This window comes from Phalaenopsis equestris, unplaced genomic scaffold (genome assembly GCF_001263595.1).
Source record: "Phalaenopsis equestris unplaced genomic scaffold, ASM126359v1 Scaffold000002, whole genome shotgun sequence".
NCBI lineage: Eukaryota > Viridiplantae > Streptophyta > Magnoliopsida > Asparagales > Orchidaceae > Phalaenopsis > Phalaenopsis equestris.
Genome location: NW_018164444.1, coordinates 73,713,745 through 73,732,886, shown reverse-complemented (window position 1 = coordinate 73,732,886; position 19,142 = coordinate 73,713,745). Strand labels below are relative to the sequence as shown.

General features: G+C 33.3%; 2 protein-coding genes across 2 annotated transcripts in view; one reads left to right on the top strand and one right to left on the bottom strand.

Annotated features, from left to right (window-relative positions):
* LOC110039355 (inosine-5'-monophosphate dehydrogenase-like) overlaps positions 1-4,427 on the bottom strand; it is a 9,127-nt gene extending 4,700 nt beyond the window's left edge. Inside the window, 2 exon segments of the mRNA XM_020744388.1 lie at positions 1,328-1,507; positions 3,281-4,427. Of these exon segments, the coding sequence (XP_020600047.1) occupies positions 1,328-1,507; positions 3,281-4,297 (1,197 nt within the window). The 5' untranslated portion in view covers positions 4,298-4,427.
* A 7,276-nt stretch (positions 4,428-11,703) lies between these two features.
* On the top strand, positions 11,704-17,872 carry LOC110018046 (pentatricopeptide repeat-containing protein At3g12770-like). The gene is given in 4 exon segments (XM_020715271.1): positions 11,704-13,412; positions 13,415-14,011; positions 14,366-14,449; positions 17,288-17,872. Coding segments are annotated over 2 exon segments (2,025 nt in total). The 5' UTR covers positions 11,704-11,806; the 3' UTR covers positions 13,834-14,011; positions 14,366-14,449; positions 17,288-17,872.
* Positions 17,873-19,142: the final 1,270 nt, after the last annotated feature.

Sequence of the window (19,142 nt, the reverse complement as noted above, 5' to 3'; positions counted from 1 at the left end):
AAGTAACTCACCCACCTATGTTGAATATCTTTTTCTAAGAAAAGTACTTTTTTATTTTCATTTTTAATACACTTTACTCGAGTTAAATCTTTACTTTTCTTTTCTCTTTGTTTTGCTAGTTTATACATATATTTTTCACTCTTCTTAGTATATAATCTATTATAAAGATCATTCAAAGCAGAATTTTTAGCGTCACGGATTGTTCTTTTAAACTTTCTGCGGATCGTTTGATATTTTCCTCAGTTCTCTAAGCTTTTACATTTAAATCAATTTTTATAACATAACTTCCTATATTTTATCTTTTCTTGCACATTATTATTTCACCACCAACTATTTTTATTTATAAAAACTTTTTTCTTTTGATTCTCCAAACACATTTTTTGCTACTTATTTAATAGTGTTTGTTACTTTATCTCATATAACATTTGCTTCTTCATGAATATCTCAAATTTTGGAATCTTGAATTTTACTCATAAAAATAATTTTATTTGTCTTTTAAGTTTCTTCATCTAATTCTACGATGATGGGTCCTAATAATTTTTATTTTATAACTCTTAATCATAAAATCTAGAACTAATAAACGATGTTGGGTACTTAAATTCTCAATTGAAATGACCTTACAACCTTTACAATCGCGACGATCTCTTCTTCTCATAAAAAATAATCAATTTGTATTTTATTAAATCCACTCTTATAAGTAATAAGATGTTCATCTTTTTTCTTGAATAAAATATTAGTAATAATAAAATCATACGCTAAAACAAAATCTAAAATAACTCTACCTTCTTCATTAGTTACTCCAAAACCGTAGCCACCATGAGTATTTCTAAATTCTTCTACCACTCTACCGACATGTCCATTTAAATCTTCTCCAATAAAAATTTTTTCTTCAAGAGGTGTCATCTGTATTAAGTTTTCTAAGTCATTCCAAATTTTATCTTTAAACCCTGTATCTAAACCTACTTGAGGAGCATAAGCACTAATAATATTAAAAATCTTAGTATCAATGATAATCTTAAGTGCTATAATTATATCTCCAATTTTATTAATATTTACAACATTATCTTTCAAACTCTTATCTATAATTACACCTATACCATTTCTAGAGTGACTCTTACTAGAATAGCAAAATTTAAAACCTAAATTATCAATCTCCTTAGTTTTTTCTCCAACCCACTTAGTTTCTTGAATGCATAAGATATTAATTTTCCTAGATATTAATCCTATGAATCTAGATATAAACCAATATTATGTGAAGAACATTGTTATCTAAATAACAATGAACCAAAAAGCTCCATGCAAAAACCTTCGAGATAAATGGCAATACCTGATACTCATAGACTCCAGGTGCCTCATAACTACCTGCAAGGTAGCTACCCATCATCACAGTAGAGGCACCAAGAGCCAAAGCCTTCACAATATGGCCAGAAAACGAAATCCCTCCATCAGCAATAACTGGTACGTCGTAATCCTTTGCCACAGTTGCAACTTTGTACACAGCTGTCGCCTACAAGAATTAAAGTTTATGAAATTAATAACCTTCAAGGAAACAATAGTCAAACGAAAGAAAGTGGAGCCATATGGATGTCATTATAAGCACGTATCAAATGTGAAGTACTAGAGCATTTGTGTGGAGAGTGAGAAGTCAAAAATCATATATAGGATAACAAAATATTTCAATGTAAGTTATTCAAATCTGATCAGAACAATGGCCTTAAGAATAATAACAAACCAAAACCAAAGATCTTTCATGAGTATATAGATAACTAACAGCCAAAAACAAAACGGGATCACTAATGACACTAGGAGCCAGTCGATTTATGTTATTAATAATGCCCCCTATTACTAGCTACTCTTGTTAAGAAGTGCTTCAGTTCAACTAATTCTGCTTTTCTGCTTATCTTTATAGCTATATAATTTTTGTTTAGGAATATATATATATAGATAGATAGATAGATAGATAGATAGATAGATAGATAGATAGATAGATAGATAGATAGATAGATAGATAGATAGATAGATAGATAGATAGATAGATAGATAGATAGATAGATAGATATAAAGATATATAGATATATATATATATATATATATATCCACTACTCTACAGTACAGTGTTGGTTATTGATATATTTCCTATTTGGATTCCTATAGTGAAAAGCTAGTTCCTCTGTTTCTGTCATTTGTCTACTTCCTCATAACTGGTTTGCACCATAATTTTTTTGGCTTAAATTGTTGAGAGTAATTCCCATTTATAAAAATGCATATGAGTGAATTCTCATTCTTGACATTCACCGTATGATCGAGTTTAAACATTGAGGGCAATGTCGTGCTTTCAATTTTGCATTAGTATCTTTAATGGTCGAAGAATATTATATTAAAGGGCGATTGAGATAGAATATTAATTTTTAAGTAAAATAATAACAAATAAAATTTAATATAAGAGAGATAAAAATAACTTATTTTAGTTTGAAATAAAATATGAATTGGGTTCAAAAGTTCTTGCAAAATAAACACATATCAACCCATTTCATTATCACGCATTTCTGGAACTAAGATTCAAACAATTTTAAACACTAACCGTGAAACAAACTTACATTAGACATGGAATAAATAATGGAGTTTTCACACTTACTAAGGGAAAAAGGCCCCACCACCATCAATTGATCCCTTTCCTCTTATGCAAATGAGCATTTATATCTTTCAAATACCAAAAATACCAATTTTTGTATGATGAGTATGATGATAACAACTAAAAAAAAGAAAAAAAAATCTCTATAGCATAATGAAACGTTATAGTCTGGTGTAGCCAATCAAAACATGGCTCACAGAGCAAAAATGGTGTCATACACCTCCTGGAGCATCCTGCACATTACTCGACAGCAATTCATACAACATTAAGCTTTCAAAGAAAAAAAATTATAAAACTTAAAAAGGAAATTTACATACATACCATATAAATCTTAAGCATTTACATATCTAACATCTAAGCATTGATATTTACTTTTATAACACCCTAAATTTTAATATCACAACAAAATACATTTGATTTGTGTATATTTTCTCTTTGATTGATGATTAATATTAACTTTTTTAAGGAAAACATCACTTAAAAGATAGTGAGCATAAAACTCATCCTTATCATAAAAGTCTAACGGCCCTAGCAGTTTCGCTCAACAGAATATGCGCAGCACCGAAATCAATCAACTTTTTCAGTTTGTATAAATCTTTATAGAATTAGTGATGGAACAAGCAGAAGAATATTCTCAACAAAATTTACCTGTCCTCTACCGACTGCACAAACTTCTTGTGTTGTACAGATTGAACCGGATCCCATCCCTACCCTTAATCCGTCAACACCAGCCATGATCAAATTTTGCGCCTGGGACATCGTCACCACATTACCCCCAATAACATCAAGTCCGGGATAATTACTCTTTGCATACTTGATCAAATCAATTTGATACTTCGAGTTACCCTGCGAGCTATCCACGACCACAACATTCACACCTGCCTTCACCAAATGCGCCAACCGTTCTTTATCCTCTTCTCTAGTTCCTATAGCCGCTCCGACCAAAAATTTCCCATCAGGGCCCAAAGATGGCGCTCCAAGCTTAGGGAAGCCGCGGATCAGCTCCAAATCCTCGGCCCTGAAGAGATCAACAATTTCCCCTTCCTCTCCCGCCAGTGCCACCAGCTCCAGCCCCTCGCCAGCTAAAAAACCCGCCACCTGCTCGATATCACAGTTCACGGCGATTGACGGCGGCGGTGGCCGCATATACTTCGACACTGGAGAGGCCTTATCAGCCACCGCTTCCCAATCCGAAAGAGAAACGACACCCACCGGCTTCGACTTAGAGCTTCCCGACTCAGTGACAATCGCGAATGACGCGGAGCCGAAATCAGCAGCGGAGGACACTGCATCGGATGGTGCGAGAAAGGCCGGGTCGGAGGCAAAGGGGATGCGACGTGACTTGGCAGATCGGATGATGTCGGCCTGATGAGCGGGGGTGGTGTTGCAGTGGATGATGGCGGCGCCGCCGAGGGAGGCCATGGCGACGGCCATGGATGCCTCGGAAACAGTATCCATCGGAGAGGCGACGCAAGGGATAGAAAGGGGGAGGTTGCGGGAGAGACGGGTGGAGAGATCGACCGCGTCGGCGGGGAAATCGATGTAATGCGGGAGAAATATCACGTCCTCATAGGTGTAGGAGAAACCTTGCGCGAAGAGTCGGGAGGCCGGAAAGCCGTCATCGAACTGGACCGCTATAGCTGCTCCCTTCGCGTCGGCGACCATAGCTGCTCCCTTCGCGTCGCCGACGGCAGGGTTTGAGTCTTCGGACGAGGAAGGGATTTTGCTATACGGCTTTGATATGGTAAATAATCAAACTTGCTAGTGGGTTTGGCGCCTTGACAGCATGCCCGAGATTTTTAGGCTTATAATATTTTGTAGTTATCTTATAATAGCAAGATAAGACAATTTATTAGCTATCCCCCAAAGTATATTTGTCAGCAAGTCTAGCAAATATTGTTAAGTCTGTCTTGCGGACGCCGAGCTACATCCGAGCAATAGCCCCGTCGTGATACAACAGAAATCAGACGTAATAATCTCTCCCTATCAAGACACCACGGAGTATATTATCGGACATATGAAAAATGAGCATTTACAACAACCTACAAGAAAAACCAACAACTAAAAAACAACAGTAGCCCCCAACCAAAATAGCACCAAATCCACGGGAAAAAAAGAGCAACATCAATCTACACAAGCAGGTCATAGAGTTATGAATCTGCAAAAAAAAAATCAAAACAAAACTAACCAAATCAATCAAAATGAATAATGAAATTACAAGAAAGAATCAATTAAAAACATAACGCTAACAAGAACAAAAGAAAAAAACAAACAAACCATACCAAACAAAGAAACAGACCAAGCAGAAAAACAACTACTAAAAATCAGAGTTAATGTCGAAAAATTTAATAATAGGACCGGATATTTTTCTCGTAAATTTCAAATTACTACTTTTAAAAATAATCATCGAATGAAATGAGGATGTTTTACCTAGAAAACTCACTAAATATACTTAAATGGCTAAGTTCCCCAAGTCTAAATACTTAGTATTTAGTTAAAATTCAAATAGGTTAAGCAGCGAATTGAGGGTCAATCAGTCATTTCAAGTATATACATTTCATATACAAGTAAGTCGCATCGCTAACACTCTTTACAGATAAAATCTCTTATAAAATTTTGTTTCCACATGTAAAAGAAAAAAATACTTACCTAAGTATGTGGATGAATCTTAAAAGTGAAGTGTAAACATGAAAGATTTGACTTAAATTCTCTCAAATATAAGACTCAAACATACAATAGTAAATCAAATACTTGAGATAAAAATATAGGAGGAATAATTAAATGAAGAACATCAAATTAGGATAAAAAACCAAAATTGAGCTTAAAAAATATTGATTTATCACACCAAATGTCAAATTAGGAAAACAAGCCTTGAAACTTATAAGACCTGATTTACACCATGACCAAATAATTAGGGATCAAAACAAATCACGAGTTAATTAATAAATCCCAAAAATTATTAAAAATCACAAACCTTAAATTTTCACAACCACCGCCTAGATTGACCAATATTGTGAATCTTAGGTCAGCCAACAAAGAATTAAAGCTAAGGATTAACAAACCCTAAAGTTGTTCAGTTTATAAGCCTATCATAGTTTACTATGAACCTAATAGCTAGTGTTAAGGACTAAGACCTATAAAATAGACAACCTTGCCCCGTGGATTATGTGGGTACCTCATAATGAAGTAACACATGGTTACTAACAAAGGAATCCCAAACTCTTAAATAGTAGGAAGCTCTAAGAGAGCACTTGTTATTTAGTTTGTTAATAGTCTAAGGATTCTAATGCAACCAAAATGATGGAAAGCCACGAACAATTTGGCTTGGGGTGTTATTCCCAAAATTTTGGTTGGTCTACCCATTTAGCCTTATTGTTAGGGTTATTTTAGGTCAAGGACTCACCTTCATGTAGAAATCCCCCTAATTATTCCTACCCCAAGACTCGAGTCAATTCCAAAGTCTTACTTAGATCTAATTTCTTCAAATCCAACTTCCAAATCAAACTCAACTTCATATCAAGTTCAAATTCAAATTCAACTTGCTAAACTCAAATCAAATTCCAAAGATTAAATAAAATTGACTTTTCTACGTCTTAAACTCAACACCGAACTCCAACTCAAATAAAACCAAATTTGATAACAAACCCTCATCTAGATCCCTAATTGTAAGACCCAAACCCTATAAATTTGAGCTCTTAAAACTCGAACCCAAATTTAGATAAAGCTTAATCAAATTTCCAACAACTTTATAAAATATAGTAAACTTCATTCAAATTTAATTTAAATCAACTCCACCAAATATTAATAATTCTCAAGAACCATAAATAAAATTTTAACAAACATTACCTAAATTTAACAAACATAAACAAATTTCAGCAAAATTAAATAAATTTCATTAAACTTTAAATAACTTTAATACCTTAACATTTTTTAACTAACTTAAATTTAACAAAGTTTAATAAATTTTAACCAACCTTAAGAAGCATCAATAAATCTTAAATATTTAAATAGATTTCAATAATGAACTTATTAATCATTAAATGAATCTTAATAATCTTTGAATAAACTTTAATAATTCTAAAATAAATTCTAAAATAAACTAAAAAAATTCTAATAATTGTAAACAATAGTTACATAAAAAAACCAATTTCAAAGAACTTAAAAAAAATGATTTTTAAACAAACATAACATAAATAAATTTAAACACGTTCAAAATAAAGAACTTCTAGAATAAATTTAATTCAATCAAAACAATTAAATCAATTCAATCATTTAAATGAAATTCAACTTAACCAACTCACGTTTTCAACTCAAGTGAATCAAACCTAATCAAGCTTACCCTAAATCTTCTTATTCCACGCAAATCATTTCAAAATCCTCAAGTCTATCAATATGAGTCTTTGATGTCAATCATCTCACATGCACTTACTGATAATTGTGCATGATATAAGTCAAAACTTTAATCGATAGTATTCTTAGGAGCCATTACTCCTGAGATTTTATTAGTCATGAGAGATTTCCCTCTTAGGGATGTTAAACCCCAACATAAAATAAATCTTATCTTACATTCTTAAGGTAAGGAAAAGACATTGGTTTCGTAGACCCATAAATCATTGAGATTTCATCATTTTGGTGATTAGATTCATTCTAAGGTAATATTTATATCCCTCAAGGTAGTATGTTATTCTTCGAATATCATAACTAATCATTTAGATAGAAATCTTTCGAGATCTACGGTGGATATGTAATAACAACCCCACCACCATTAACATGTATTGGAACATAATCAAAAGAAGAACCAATTAAGGATGTAAGACCCATCATAGATGCTCGATGGTGCTAATCTATGTTAGAGTATAGTCAAACGAAGAATTCGTTAAATATATAAGACACATCCTATATTATTTGGGTGGAGATGCTCAATGATATTAATTTGTATTAAAATGTAGTTAAAAGGAGAATTCGTTAAAGATGTAAATCTATCCTAGGTTTTATAGGTAGAGCATATGCTTGAAAGCATTAGCTTGTGATAAACAAAGTCATATCAAATCTATTGAGAGTTTTGACATATCTGAGATCGTTAGTTGAATCTTCTTCTTGATGAATGTAACTTGTGATGGAAGAGGTTAATATAGTCCCCCTACAATCGAATAAGCTCGGAATGAGGTGTCAAAAAAGATTTTACATTTCTCAAGGGTTGGCTTAAATCGAGACGAATCATAATTTTTTTGGTAAACATGATTGCAACCATACTCAGTAATAATGTTTATCAGCTTGCTGGTTGCTACTTTTGAATTTGATATCCCCCAACGAGGGTATTTTTCACATGAGTTTGTAAACTAACTCGTGTAACAAACCTTGAAGAGATTAACTTTCTGATTCGGTTGAAGAGGAACTCTAGTACGGGGAGGGTGCATTGAGGAAGCGCTCTTTACAATGAAGGTTGACCTCAGTTTGTAAGTGATTCTTAAAGACTGATGTTTGAATGAGAATTAACTACCCTGCCACAATTATGCCCTATATGTTAATATAAATGACCTTTTGAGATTGTAATAAAGATTGTTCATCCAAACTCTGATATCAATGAGTTTCTGGTCGAACTCAAAGTCTTAATGGAACGAGTCCATCCACACATCATAAATGATCAGGTCTGGCTCCAAATTAGTCAAGATCCAAGCAATTGAGGCATGATTAAAAATATTTTTAGGTATTAGATGGAGAATCAAATAATCTTCAAATGCTACATCGAATATAGTAGGAATCTTAGAACTCTACTTGGCTGCCACCATCAAATTATTTTCAATTCAATTAGTGTGTGCTTATTTAATTTGTCCAATCTCATTTGGGTAGATAATTATTGAAGGAAGATTTACTTATCACCACTCAACTCTTATGTATTTACATAACTAACACCATACATACAACCTTACCTATGCATGAAATTATATTTTTAAAGTTATGTTATGAAAGAATTGGGTGGTGCAAATATAAATAGTAGAGTTTTGGTGTTAGATATGCAAATATATAGAAATTGGTGGTGTGAATGTAAATTCCCATCCTGCAATTGACCAAGTTTTTTATTCTATTCTTGCCAGACTTTGGATAACTTTAATAAAGTGAATAGATAACTGCAACTAAGAGTAGGAAAATAACATCTTTTTTAAAACAATTTAAAGGACAACAGGGTTATAAATGATATATATATATATATATATATATATATATATATATATATAATATATATTCAAGATTATTGCTGTTATATTTAAAGTTAAATTACAGCTATTCAGTTCCATGTCTTTGTTGTATTAATGATTAAAAAAACCAATTTTCTTCTATAGGATTGCATGGAGAGCTTCCCTTGATCATATGGCGTTTACTGGATATTTGAGTACATCAATGATGTCGAAATTGAGTGGTCTTGGACTTATTGGATTCATCTTGTCGAGCAGCTCGATTCGAGTATAAACTTGTCATATTCGACTATTCTTTGATCTTTCAAATGTGTCCGTAAATCATTTAAGTGTGGTTCAATGACTTGATCTGGGCTTGATTTGACTCGATTGGGCTATTTTTCATATCATTATGTTTGACTTGATCGGTCAGTTTGACTATAAGTTTGCTGAAATCGGTGTTCTGAATGACTTCTTATCAAAATTTGAATGTTTCACGCTTAAAATATCGTCTCGAGATTTGTTTCATACCTCAATATTCGTGCCGGATGATGAAAATTTATTAGTGGCGTATCACTGCTATATTTTAAGTTAAATTACAGCTATTCAGTTCCATGTCTTTTTTTGTAATTTGAATAATATGAAAAGCTTGTTCTCTGCAACATGTTCCTAGTTTGGCCTGATAGCTTCTATGAAATTATTCTTATAAAAAAAAACAATTTAAATATTTATGTACATTAAATAGAATTAAAAAAATTGCTCTGCAATATTATTTATTCAGCTGATATTATATTCTTCCTCTGTGAATGGTTTTAGTCTGTTGGCAATATTCATCTATTTTAATCTTTCATGACATCTGCATTGAAATTGTATTATGGCTTCATTTTTATTGTGAAGCCTCTTTGTTCCTTTGTGATGGCTTTCCATCTCTGATGAGAAGGCCTTAAAGTCCATCTTTCTACCTATGAGATTGTTTGCATATAGTCATAAAATAAAGAGAAGTGTGAAGCTTGTTTTAAATGCACAAAAAAATATGTTCTTTGTGCTTTAGAAGACTATAACATCTTTTGCATATAATATCTTCATATTTATTTAAAAAAATAGTCCTACATGCTTCATTTATATCTTTTCACAAACATAAGTTTTTATTATTTATTTATTTATTTATTATTATTATTTTGTTTATTTAAGTTTTATCTTCCACCTTTTAGAAAGTTAAGTTAACTACTACATGACTCATGTTTTGACCAAGATGCTTAACTATTTGGTTATGTTCCATCCTCTAAGTAGAGAGACAACCACACTTTCTAGTCATTTTGAAATTCATATCATCAAAGTCTAAGAATAATGTGCAAAAAAAGGCTACAATATTTAATAAATGAATAATAAATTTTTTTCACTTATTTAATACATATTAATACAATAAAATCATCATAATACACTTAAAAATGGTTGTTTTAAGGAAGTTTCTAAACATGTTAGGGCCGTTTATTTGTTTTTTTGCCTTTGTTTTATGAGAACATGTTTGTTTTTAATTTTTTTTTTTACATGATTTTCACTCTTTTTGAAACAAATTAAATTATTTTAAAAGCGCCTAAAATGTGATTCAAATCAATGTCCGTTGGAAGAAATATTATGTTTTACACGTATATACAAAGGATGATTCAAACGCACTTGAAAAATAAATTCAATTCACAGCTTTTTGTACTTGATCCGTGCTAGAAAATTTGCGGCAGTAGAGTAACGAATTTTGATCTGACCCAGTTGAAAAAATCCAATATTTATTGATGATTATAAAAATTCATTATCTCGTAAACGGGAAAGGGTAACTATATTTTTTAGATTACAACGTCAACTGAAAGCGTCTAGTTGGTGGCAATCGATGATGGTTATCGATAGTCGAAGACGGTTGGCGGTGGTCAACGAAGATCGGCGGTGGTCAACGGCAATCAGTGGTGGTCGACGACGGTAGGTTGTGGTCGATGACGGTAGGCGGTGGTCGACTAAAATCGGCCGTGGTTGACAACGGTTGACGGTAGTCGACGGTGGTTGACGATGATCGACTGTTGTCGGCAGTGATCGAGGACTGTCGGCGGTGATGGTAAGCTGCAGCTCTTCCTCAAAGCCTCAAGCTTTCTCTCTAAGCTTAAGCTCTCCCTCATGAGATGGGTTGGACTCTATTTATACTGTTATGGGTACAATTAATGCAGAAATATGAATCATTTTGAATGAACGGACGAAATAACTTCCTTCAATCAGACGGTATTTTATAGACATTTGGATGTATTAATGATGTCAGAATTGAGTGATATTGGGCTCGTTAGATTTGTCTTGTCGAGACACTCGATTCAACTATAAACTTGCCAGATTCGACATATATTTAAAATTCCAAATGTGTCCAGGAATCTTCAAAAAGTGGTTAAATAACTTGATACAGACTTAATTTGACTCGGATTTAACTAAGTTTGATCCTATTAGGTTCATCTCATTGAGCTGATTAGTTTGACTATAAATTTGCTGAAATCAAAGTTTTAAATGACTTTTTATCAAGATTTAAATATTTCTTGATCTAAATATTATCTCGAGATCTGTGTAATGCCTCAAGATTCGTGCATGATGATTAAATTTTGTTGGTGGCTTATTAGTACTCATTTGAATTGTCTTCCTCAAGAAAAAGTATTCAGTCTAGATACCGTACGTCCGAACGTCCAACCACTAGAAATCACATCATCATACATTTTATCGATGGGCGACGTGACATCCGATGATTGGCTATCACCTAATATATTTTCCTCCACATATAGCTATTATTTCTTATTGCAATCGAATGCAAGTAGGTAATATTAGTAATCCAAATAGAGAACAGTTAAATCGAAAAAGACTTCTTAGATCTAATTTTTTTTCCAATAAAAACTTTTGAACTTCCCAAAAAATTGCCGGAGTGATCCTTACACTCTCTCCCGCAAGCTTTGAAATTTCCTTTCATCGCCATGATTACAAAATGGCTTCCCGCGCTCTGCTCTCGCGCCGCTCTCTTCCATTCCTTCGACTCCACTCCTCTTGCTCCTCCTTCGCCTTCTTTTATTTCACCCCTTCCCCTCAAGCCTACCTTGCTTCCCCCTTCTCTCAAACGCAAAAACCCCACCTTTATAGCTCCCTCGCTCACCAGCTTCTCGATGAAATCTCCCAACCGGAGTTCTCTTACTGCAACAACACCATTACTTACCTCTCCCACCGACGCTCCTTCTCTGAAGTGCTCCAATTCTATGTCATCATCCTTCGAAGTGGCCATCTCCCTAATGGCTCGACTCTCCCATGCGTCCTCAAGGCCTGCACTGCTCTCCCCGCCCTCTTCTTTGGATACGCCGTTCACGCCCATATCATCCGCCATGGTTTCGAGGCTGCCACCTTCATTCAGAACGGAGTCATCGTAATGTATTCGAGGTTTGGCGATATTTTTACCGCCCATCAGGTGTTTGAAAATTTGCCTCATCGGAATGTGGTCTCCTGGACCTCAATTATATCCGGCTATGCTCAGAACGGATTTCCTCTGCAAGCTCTTCATATTTTCCGAACGATGAGGTTGGATTCGCCTATCGCTCCAGATTTCATAGCACTGGTTAGTGTTTTGAAGGCTTATATGGACGTGGGAGATTTGGAGCAGGGAAGATGTGTTCATGGTTTGGCGGTGAAGTTTGGGCTTGTGGATGAACCGGATTTGCTCATTACTCTCACTTCCATGTATGCAAAGTGTGGTCTGGTGGATACTGCAAGGGCCATGTTTGATCAGGTTTCTTTACCGGAGCTAATCCTTTGGAATGCAATGATCTCTGGGTATGCAAAGAACGGGCATGCAGAGGAAGCAGTGAAGCTCTTCAAGAAGATGGTTGCGAACGAGAAGATTGAACCAGATTCAATCACTTTAAGATCAGCCATTCTGGCTTGCGCCCAGGTTGGATCTCTCGAATCTGCGAATTGGATTTGGGAGTTTGTTAGTAGCAGCGTTTTGAAAGATGACGTTTTTGTTAACACGGCCATCATTGATATGTACGCCAAGTGTGGAAGTGTTGTTCTCGCTCGCAAGGTGTTTGATAGTATTCCTCAGAAGGATGTTGTTGTGTGGAGTGCCATGATCATGGGCTATGGATTGTATGGGCAGGGGAAGGAAGCCATTAATCTCTTCCATGAGATGATTCAATCTCAGGTTAGACCAAACGACGTCACATTCATTGGTTTGCTTTCAGCTTGCAAGCATGCCGGATTGGTTCAAGATGGTCGAAAATGCTTTCATTTGATGAGAAACCATGCCGTCAAGCCTCGTCATCAACATTATGCTTGCATAGTCGATCTTCTTGCTCGTGCTGGATACCTCGAAGAAGCTCACGAGTTTATCAGAGAAATGCCAATGGTGCCAGAGGTGACTGTATGGGGGGCTTTACTGAATGCATGCAGGATACATGGCCATGTGGAACTAGGAAAATATGCAGCTGAAAGAGTTTTTGCCATAGAACCATGGAATGCAGGGCACTATGTTCAACTTTCCAACATATATGCTTCCGCTGGTTTGTGGAAAGATGTTGCAAAAGTTCGCTTATTAATGAGGGAAAAGTTACGAAGGCCACGGGATTCAGCTCTATTGACATTAATGGAAAGATTCAATCTTTTTATGCCGGGGACAAGTCTCACCCGAGATCCAAGGAAATATTTGCGAAGCTGGATGAACTGGAGAGGAAGCTAAAAAAAAATGGATTTTTACCTCATACTGACTCTGTCTTGCATGATCTGGGGCTTGAGGAGAAGGAGCTATCTTTGTGTAATCACAGTGAGAGGATAGCAATGGCATATGGTCTTATCTGCACTCCCCCTCGCATGACCCTTCGAATTACGAAGAATCTTCGTGCCTGTGTCAACTGCCACTCTGCCACTAAGCTTATTTCGAAGATTGTGGAACGAGAAATAATTGTTCGAGATGCAAATCGTTTTCATCACTTCAAAGATGGTTTCTGTTCTTGTGGTGATTACTGGTGATGGGACTAGAGACCAGTCATTGAATTACAAGGTCCATTTTCTGAAGGAAACCAACAATTGTAGAATTTTCATAATGGGTATAGCTGGAGTCATTGGCATTCTGTTGAACTGGCATAAAATTTCACTTTGCTGGAGGGACTCTATCTTTTATGGTTAACAATCTCATGTCAAATGGAAGGTATACCATTTAAAATAAGAAGATTTACATACATGCTGCTTCATTTTTATGTCTTTACATATCTAACCTCTAAACTTCAATTTTTAGATATATGTCACTTTACCAATACATGTAAAGGTGTATTTTGCCTTTTAAAAGTTAAAAAAGTAGTGTTTTCTATGTGATATGAAAGATTCAGGTGATATAAATGCAAAAAGTCAAGTTTAAGCATTGGATATGCAAATACATAGAAGTTGGGTGGCTATATGTAAATGCCTCTTTAAAATATATGAAGGAATGTATGATTAACTATTTTTTAAAACTGAAATGATGTTTGAAGGAAGTATTTGACATATGTTTTTAATAATTATTTAGGTTATATGTATTTCTTTTTAATGATGGAGCTTGCCCTTCTCAGAATGAGGCCTCATCTTCAGATCTCTTGAAAATGTGTGCAAGGTAAAATTCTTTAGTTAGTTTTTTTCTAATAATTTTGATACACCATTTCCAAAAATTTGTATACACTTTACTCGCTTCTTTTCTTTGAATACAGCGATGTTACTTTTGAAATTCCTAAATTTGTTTCTAATTATTCCACTCTTAGTGTTAACAGCTAAAAACTAACGTCTCGGTTTGACACTTAGAATTGTTTTATAAGATCGGAAAGGGGGGAATGTGGAAGAAAGAATGATGCGAGTGATTAGGGTTTTGATTAGAAGGAGAAGAAAGAAGTGGAACACTAAACAGTTTATAATCAGAGAGTTATTTCTTAAGATTTTTATTACTAGAATTTCCCTCTGCTTATAATCATGTTGAGCCTGGTGTATTTATGTATATACATTTTTTGTGATGTAAGATTGATAATTGTCATTAAATATTGCTAGAAGTTCAAGTAACACTTAAGTATAGTATCTAGACTTGTTATACGATAGAATGGGGATACATATGAAGATATAATTAGTAGAGTTAAGCTTTAGTGATAAGGAATTAAGAAAGTAACTTGTAATTATAATATGATAATGAGAATATCATCAAAATTTGATAGACAAATCAATTTAAACTACACTTTCAATCAATTATGTTATATGAATTAGAGTGTTAGGCAATAAAGATGCCATTGATGACTAATTGTGGTAGACACATGAATCTTATGATTGATATTTAAGAAAATTAAGAATGATAGATTAAAAAACAATTATATGATGTTGAGCAAAATGAAGTTGAGAAAACAGATTTAGCACTTCATAGTAACAATAGATAAAAATGATTATATCATGGTGATGATGATGTAGCATGGTCTATAATCATCACAACAATTTTACAAGCATTATAATATTTTACCAAAAAGCCTTCGTATGCCATTGACAAAGCAAAAAGGCCAAATATTCATAATACTAAAGAATGAAGTAGTCCTAAAAGTTGTCTTAAACTTATTTACTTTAAATGCTACATGTTTATTCTTTTTCTTTATCCATTATTGTCCAATCTCACTCTAAAACAACTTTTTGGCATTAGTTTAGCTCACTCTTTGATAGATGATTTGATTACGCGCATGTAAGCCTTTATTGGTCGGCATTACGTTTGCATGTTATTGTTGAAAGATTTACAGACATATCACACAATTCTTACGTATTTACACATCTAACACCTAAACTTCAATTTTTACATATGTCACCTTCCCTAGATATGAACATATATCACTTTTTAAAATTTTAAATAGTGATACTTCTGATGGATATGAAAGTTTTGGGTGTTATATATGTAATAAACAAAAGTTTAGGTGTTTGGTATTTAAATATATAAGAATTGGGAGGTATTTATGTAAATGCCCCTTTATTATTCATAGATACCTCTTTCTCCCCCAAAAAAGATTTTTTTGGCTATATATTTCTCTTACATAGGTGGGATACTGAAAGCAAATATAAAATAAAAAAAAAGAGTAAACAATACTAGTCCTTTGTTTTCTTGGGACATTTACATCCAAAGCACCCAATTCCCATGGATTAACATATATAACAACTTAACTTTGTTTTTTGTTTACATTTATACCACCCAAATCTTTCATATCACATAAAAAATACCACTTTTCTAACTTTCAAAAAGGGAAATACATCTTTGCATGCATAAGAAAGGTGGTTTAAATGTAAACATTGAAGTTTAGGTGTTAGGTATGTAAATGCATAGGAATTGAGTGGTATGTATGTAAACCTTGATTTTTTTTTCCTTAAATGAGAGATTTACGCATGTAACCAATTATTTACTGCTAGGGCCGGATCTTTAGAAATGTTAAATGTGCAGATAGAATTCTAACTTAATATACTGATGAAATCTTTTTTTCTTAAATGTAGACATAAGATAAACTTTACAGTATTGTTTTTCACTAAACTTTACACGCTCTGCTGACTTATGCATTCGTTTTGTAGATCGTCTTTGAATTGAGACTTAGGCGGTTTTTGAAATCATATAACTTATCGGATTTAGTCGTGCATTTAACTTAAATCCAACCAAACACCAGAAAAACTAAAATATAAATCCAACTTTCCTTTAAATCCAATTTTCTTGCATTCAATCGTTTTCTTCTCGCATTCCGTCATTTTCACGATGTAAATTCGGATTTAATAAATCTGATTGTGAGGCGGATTTATTTGGTCGTTGCTCCTGAACTCCTCGGTGGAAGATTTATTTAACGTAAAACTAAGTTGCAGCCAAACACCACGGTAGCATGCTCTGGCTCGCCAAACCTCAGTTTGTTCATATAACTACCACGTTCCCATAAAACTCAACTATAGTTGACTTAAACTCATCCTTCCTTTCTTTCTCTGCACACTCTTTTTCTTCTCCACAATCCAATCTCAAATCTAGTTTGTTTAGGGGTTTAGTTAAATGATCTAATAAATATTAAACTTACTTTGATGTGATTTAAATAATGTAATAATGATATTATAATGATACTTTTATCAATTCAATCTTTAGTATTTTAGTTCAAGATACATCTTAACTATTTTTTTTATTTTTAATCTAAATATTTTATTTCTATTCATTCAATCAAAATAAATAAATTAATTAATAAGCCTATTGAGCAATTTTAGAATATGCAGTTTCATCAAATATTAGACCTGCCGATTTTTGTCGGTTTGTGCACGAGTAATTTTGGATTGGACCGAGTAAGTTTAAAGATCAGATGACCGATTGACGGTTGAACCGATCGGACCGATGAGCTCGTTGTAGTTTTTAAAATCATAGCTTTTGCCAATGCTCTTCTTCATTATAGACGATATTACCATCATGCTCATGCAGGTCATCTCATAATGAACGGTCAATATTTACCATCAACACAGTATTAAATTACCACTATGGAGTTGCATCATCCTCCCCTGCCTCAGTAGACAATCACTCGAGAAGGTTGCGCCAACGCCATTATATTCAATGTCCAAAATCTTTGGAGTGGTATGGATGTAATTTCAGGTAATTGTGAGGGTTTTCTTTTCAAATAAAGTGAGCTATAAGCTCATCTTTTTTATGGTAACTTAGAATTTATAATGTTAGCTCTCTTTTATGATGTGGGACTAAATGACTTATCTAGGGGTTCTTGTCATGTTGAGGTGCAACAACTCAATCCTAGCTTCACCATCCACTTTGGATGGTTGGGATTGAATTCAACAAAAAAATAGAGTGTGGAAAGATTTAAAATAGGGAAAGTTTACATACATACCATATAATTATTATGCATTTGCATGGTTAACCCCCGAAGTTTGATATTTGTATTTATAACACTTTGATATCAACAATCTATGCATGATAGTGATATTTTAGATGTGATGTTAAAAATTTGAGGTTTAGGTATATGAATATGAATGTCTAGGCAGTAGATATGTGGATATAAAAGAATGGAGGGGTATGTATGGAATTGCCCCTTACAATTAATGAAAGAAATCATTTGGCATCTTTCTATTTATATGAACTAGTATGACTTCTTCAAAAGCTCTTAAATTTATGCAATTATGTTGGGGTTATTATTATTATTTTTGAATTGTATATAAATAATTTGAAAATATATGTGTTTAGATTAACGGTTAAAAAAGGTTGTTTTTTTATTTTCATTTACTGACAAAATGAAAGTTAAATAAAAAATAATGTAAATTTTCTTTATAAATATTTTCGTAAAGTTTATAAAATTATTTCGTAAAATACAGAATCATTCATATTTAAAATAATTTTTTATGAGCTCATTAATATATATATATATATATATATATACTCTTTTGAGAAGAATGGTTGGAGGCCATCATATCAATTTTCAATTAACTTCATGTATCTAACCATTCAATTCTGCACTGCAATATAGATGTACTCAGGCGGGCTTGAACCTATGACTTCAGAGAACTTACGATTGACAGTACAATTACCAGCAAAAGTCACGGTGTGTAGCACATCAAGAAATGTTATTTAAGTCAAAATACTTTCAAATTCATTTGCCAGATTATAGTCTGTTTAGTTGTGTCAAGTGTAAATGAGTTGAATAATGACTCAATCTTGATTAGTCAATTGAATTTGAGCTAATTTATGAGTAGCTTATTTATTATGAAGATGAGAAAACAATGTTAATTCAATTTAGTATTATAAATAAACGATAAAAGAATGAGCACTTATTAATTATATAAAAAAAAATGTTGATGTAAAATTTAAAAATTTAAATATTTGTAATAATTTATAAATAAAACCTTGAATTAATATTTCATACATTTCAATATATTTTATATTAATATTATTTTTAAAATTTGTTAGCTCATGAATTAATGAGAAGAGTCAAGGCTAAAATAAATAAAAGTTTTTAGCTTATTGGGTCTAATATATATATATATATGTTGTAAGCGTGGTAGAGTCTCTTTGAAGGTCGTAAGTCCCTTTAGGTCACGTGTTGGTCGGTAATGAGGGTGGTCTTCAAATAATTAGGCACATGGGGTGATTAGGGGCTCGTATAATAGCCCCATTCTTTCCAATCTATATATATATATATATTCATTCAGTAATAGAAATAGGTTTGATATGTTTGCATTAATTTACATGTTAAAAATTAAAAAAAGCCAAGATGGATATAATACAATTTTGATGACTTGAAAAAAATGCATTTTCATGAATGCTAACTGCTTCT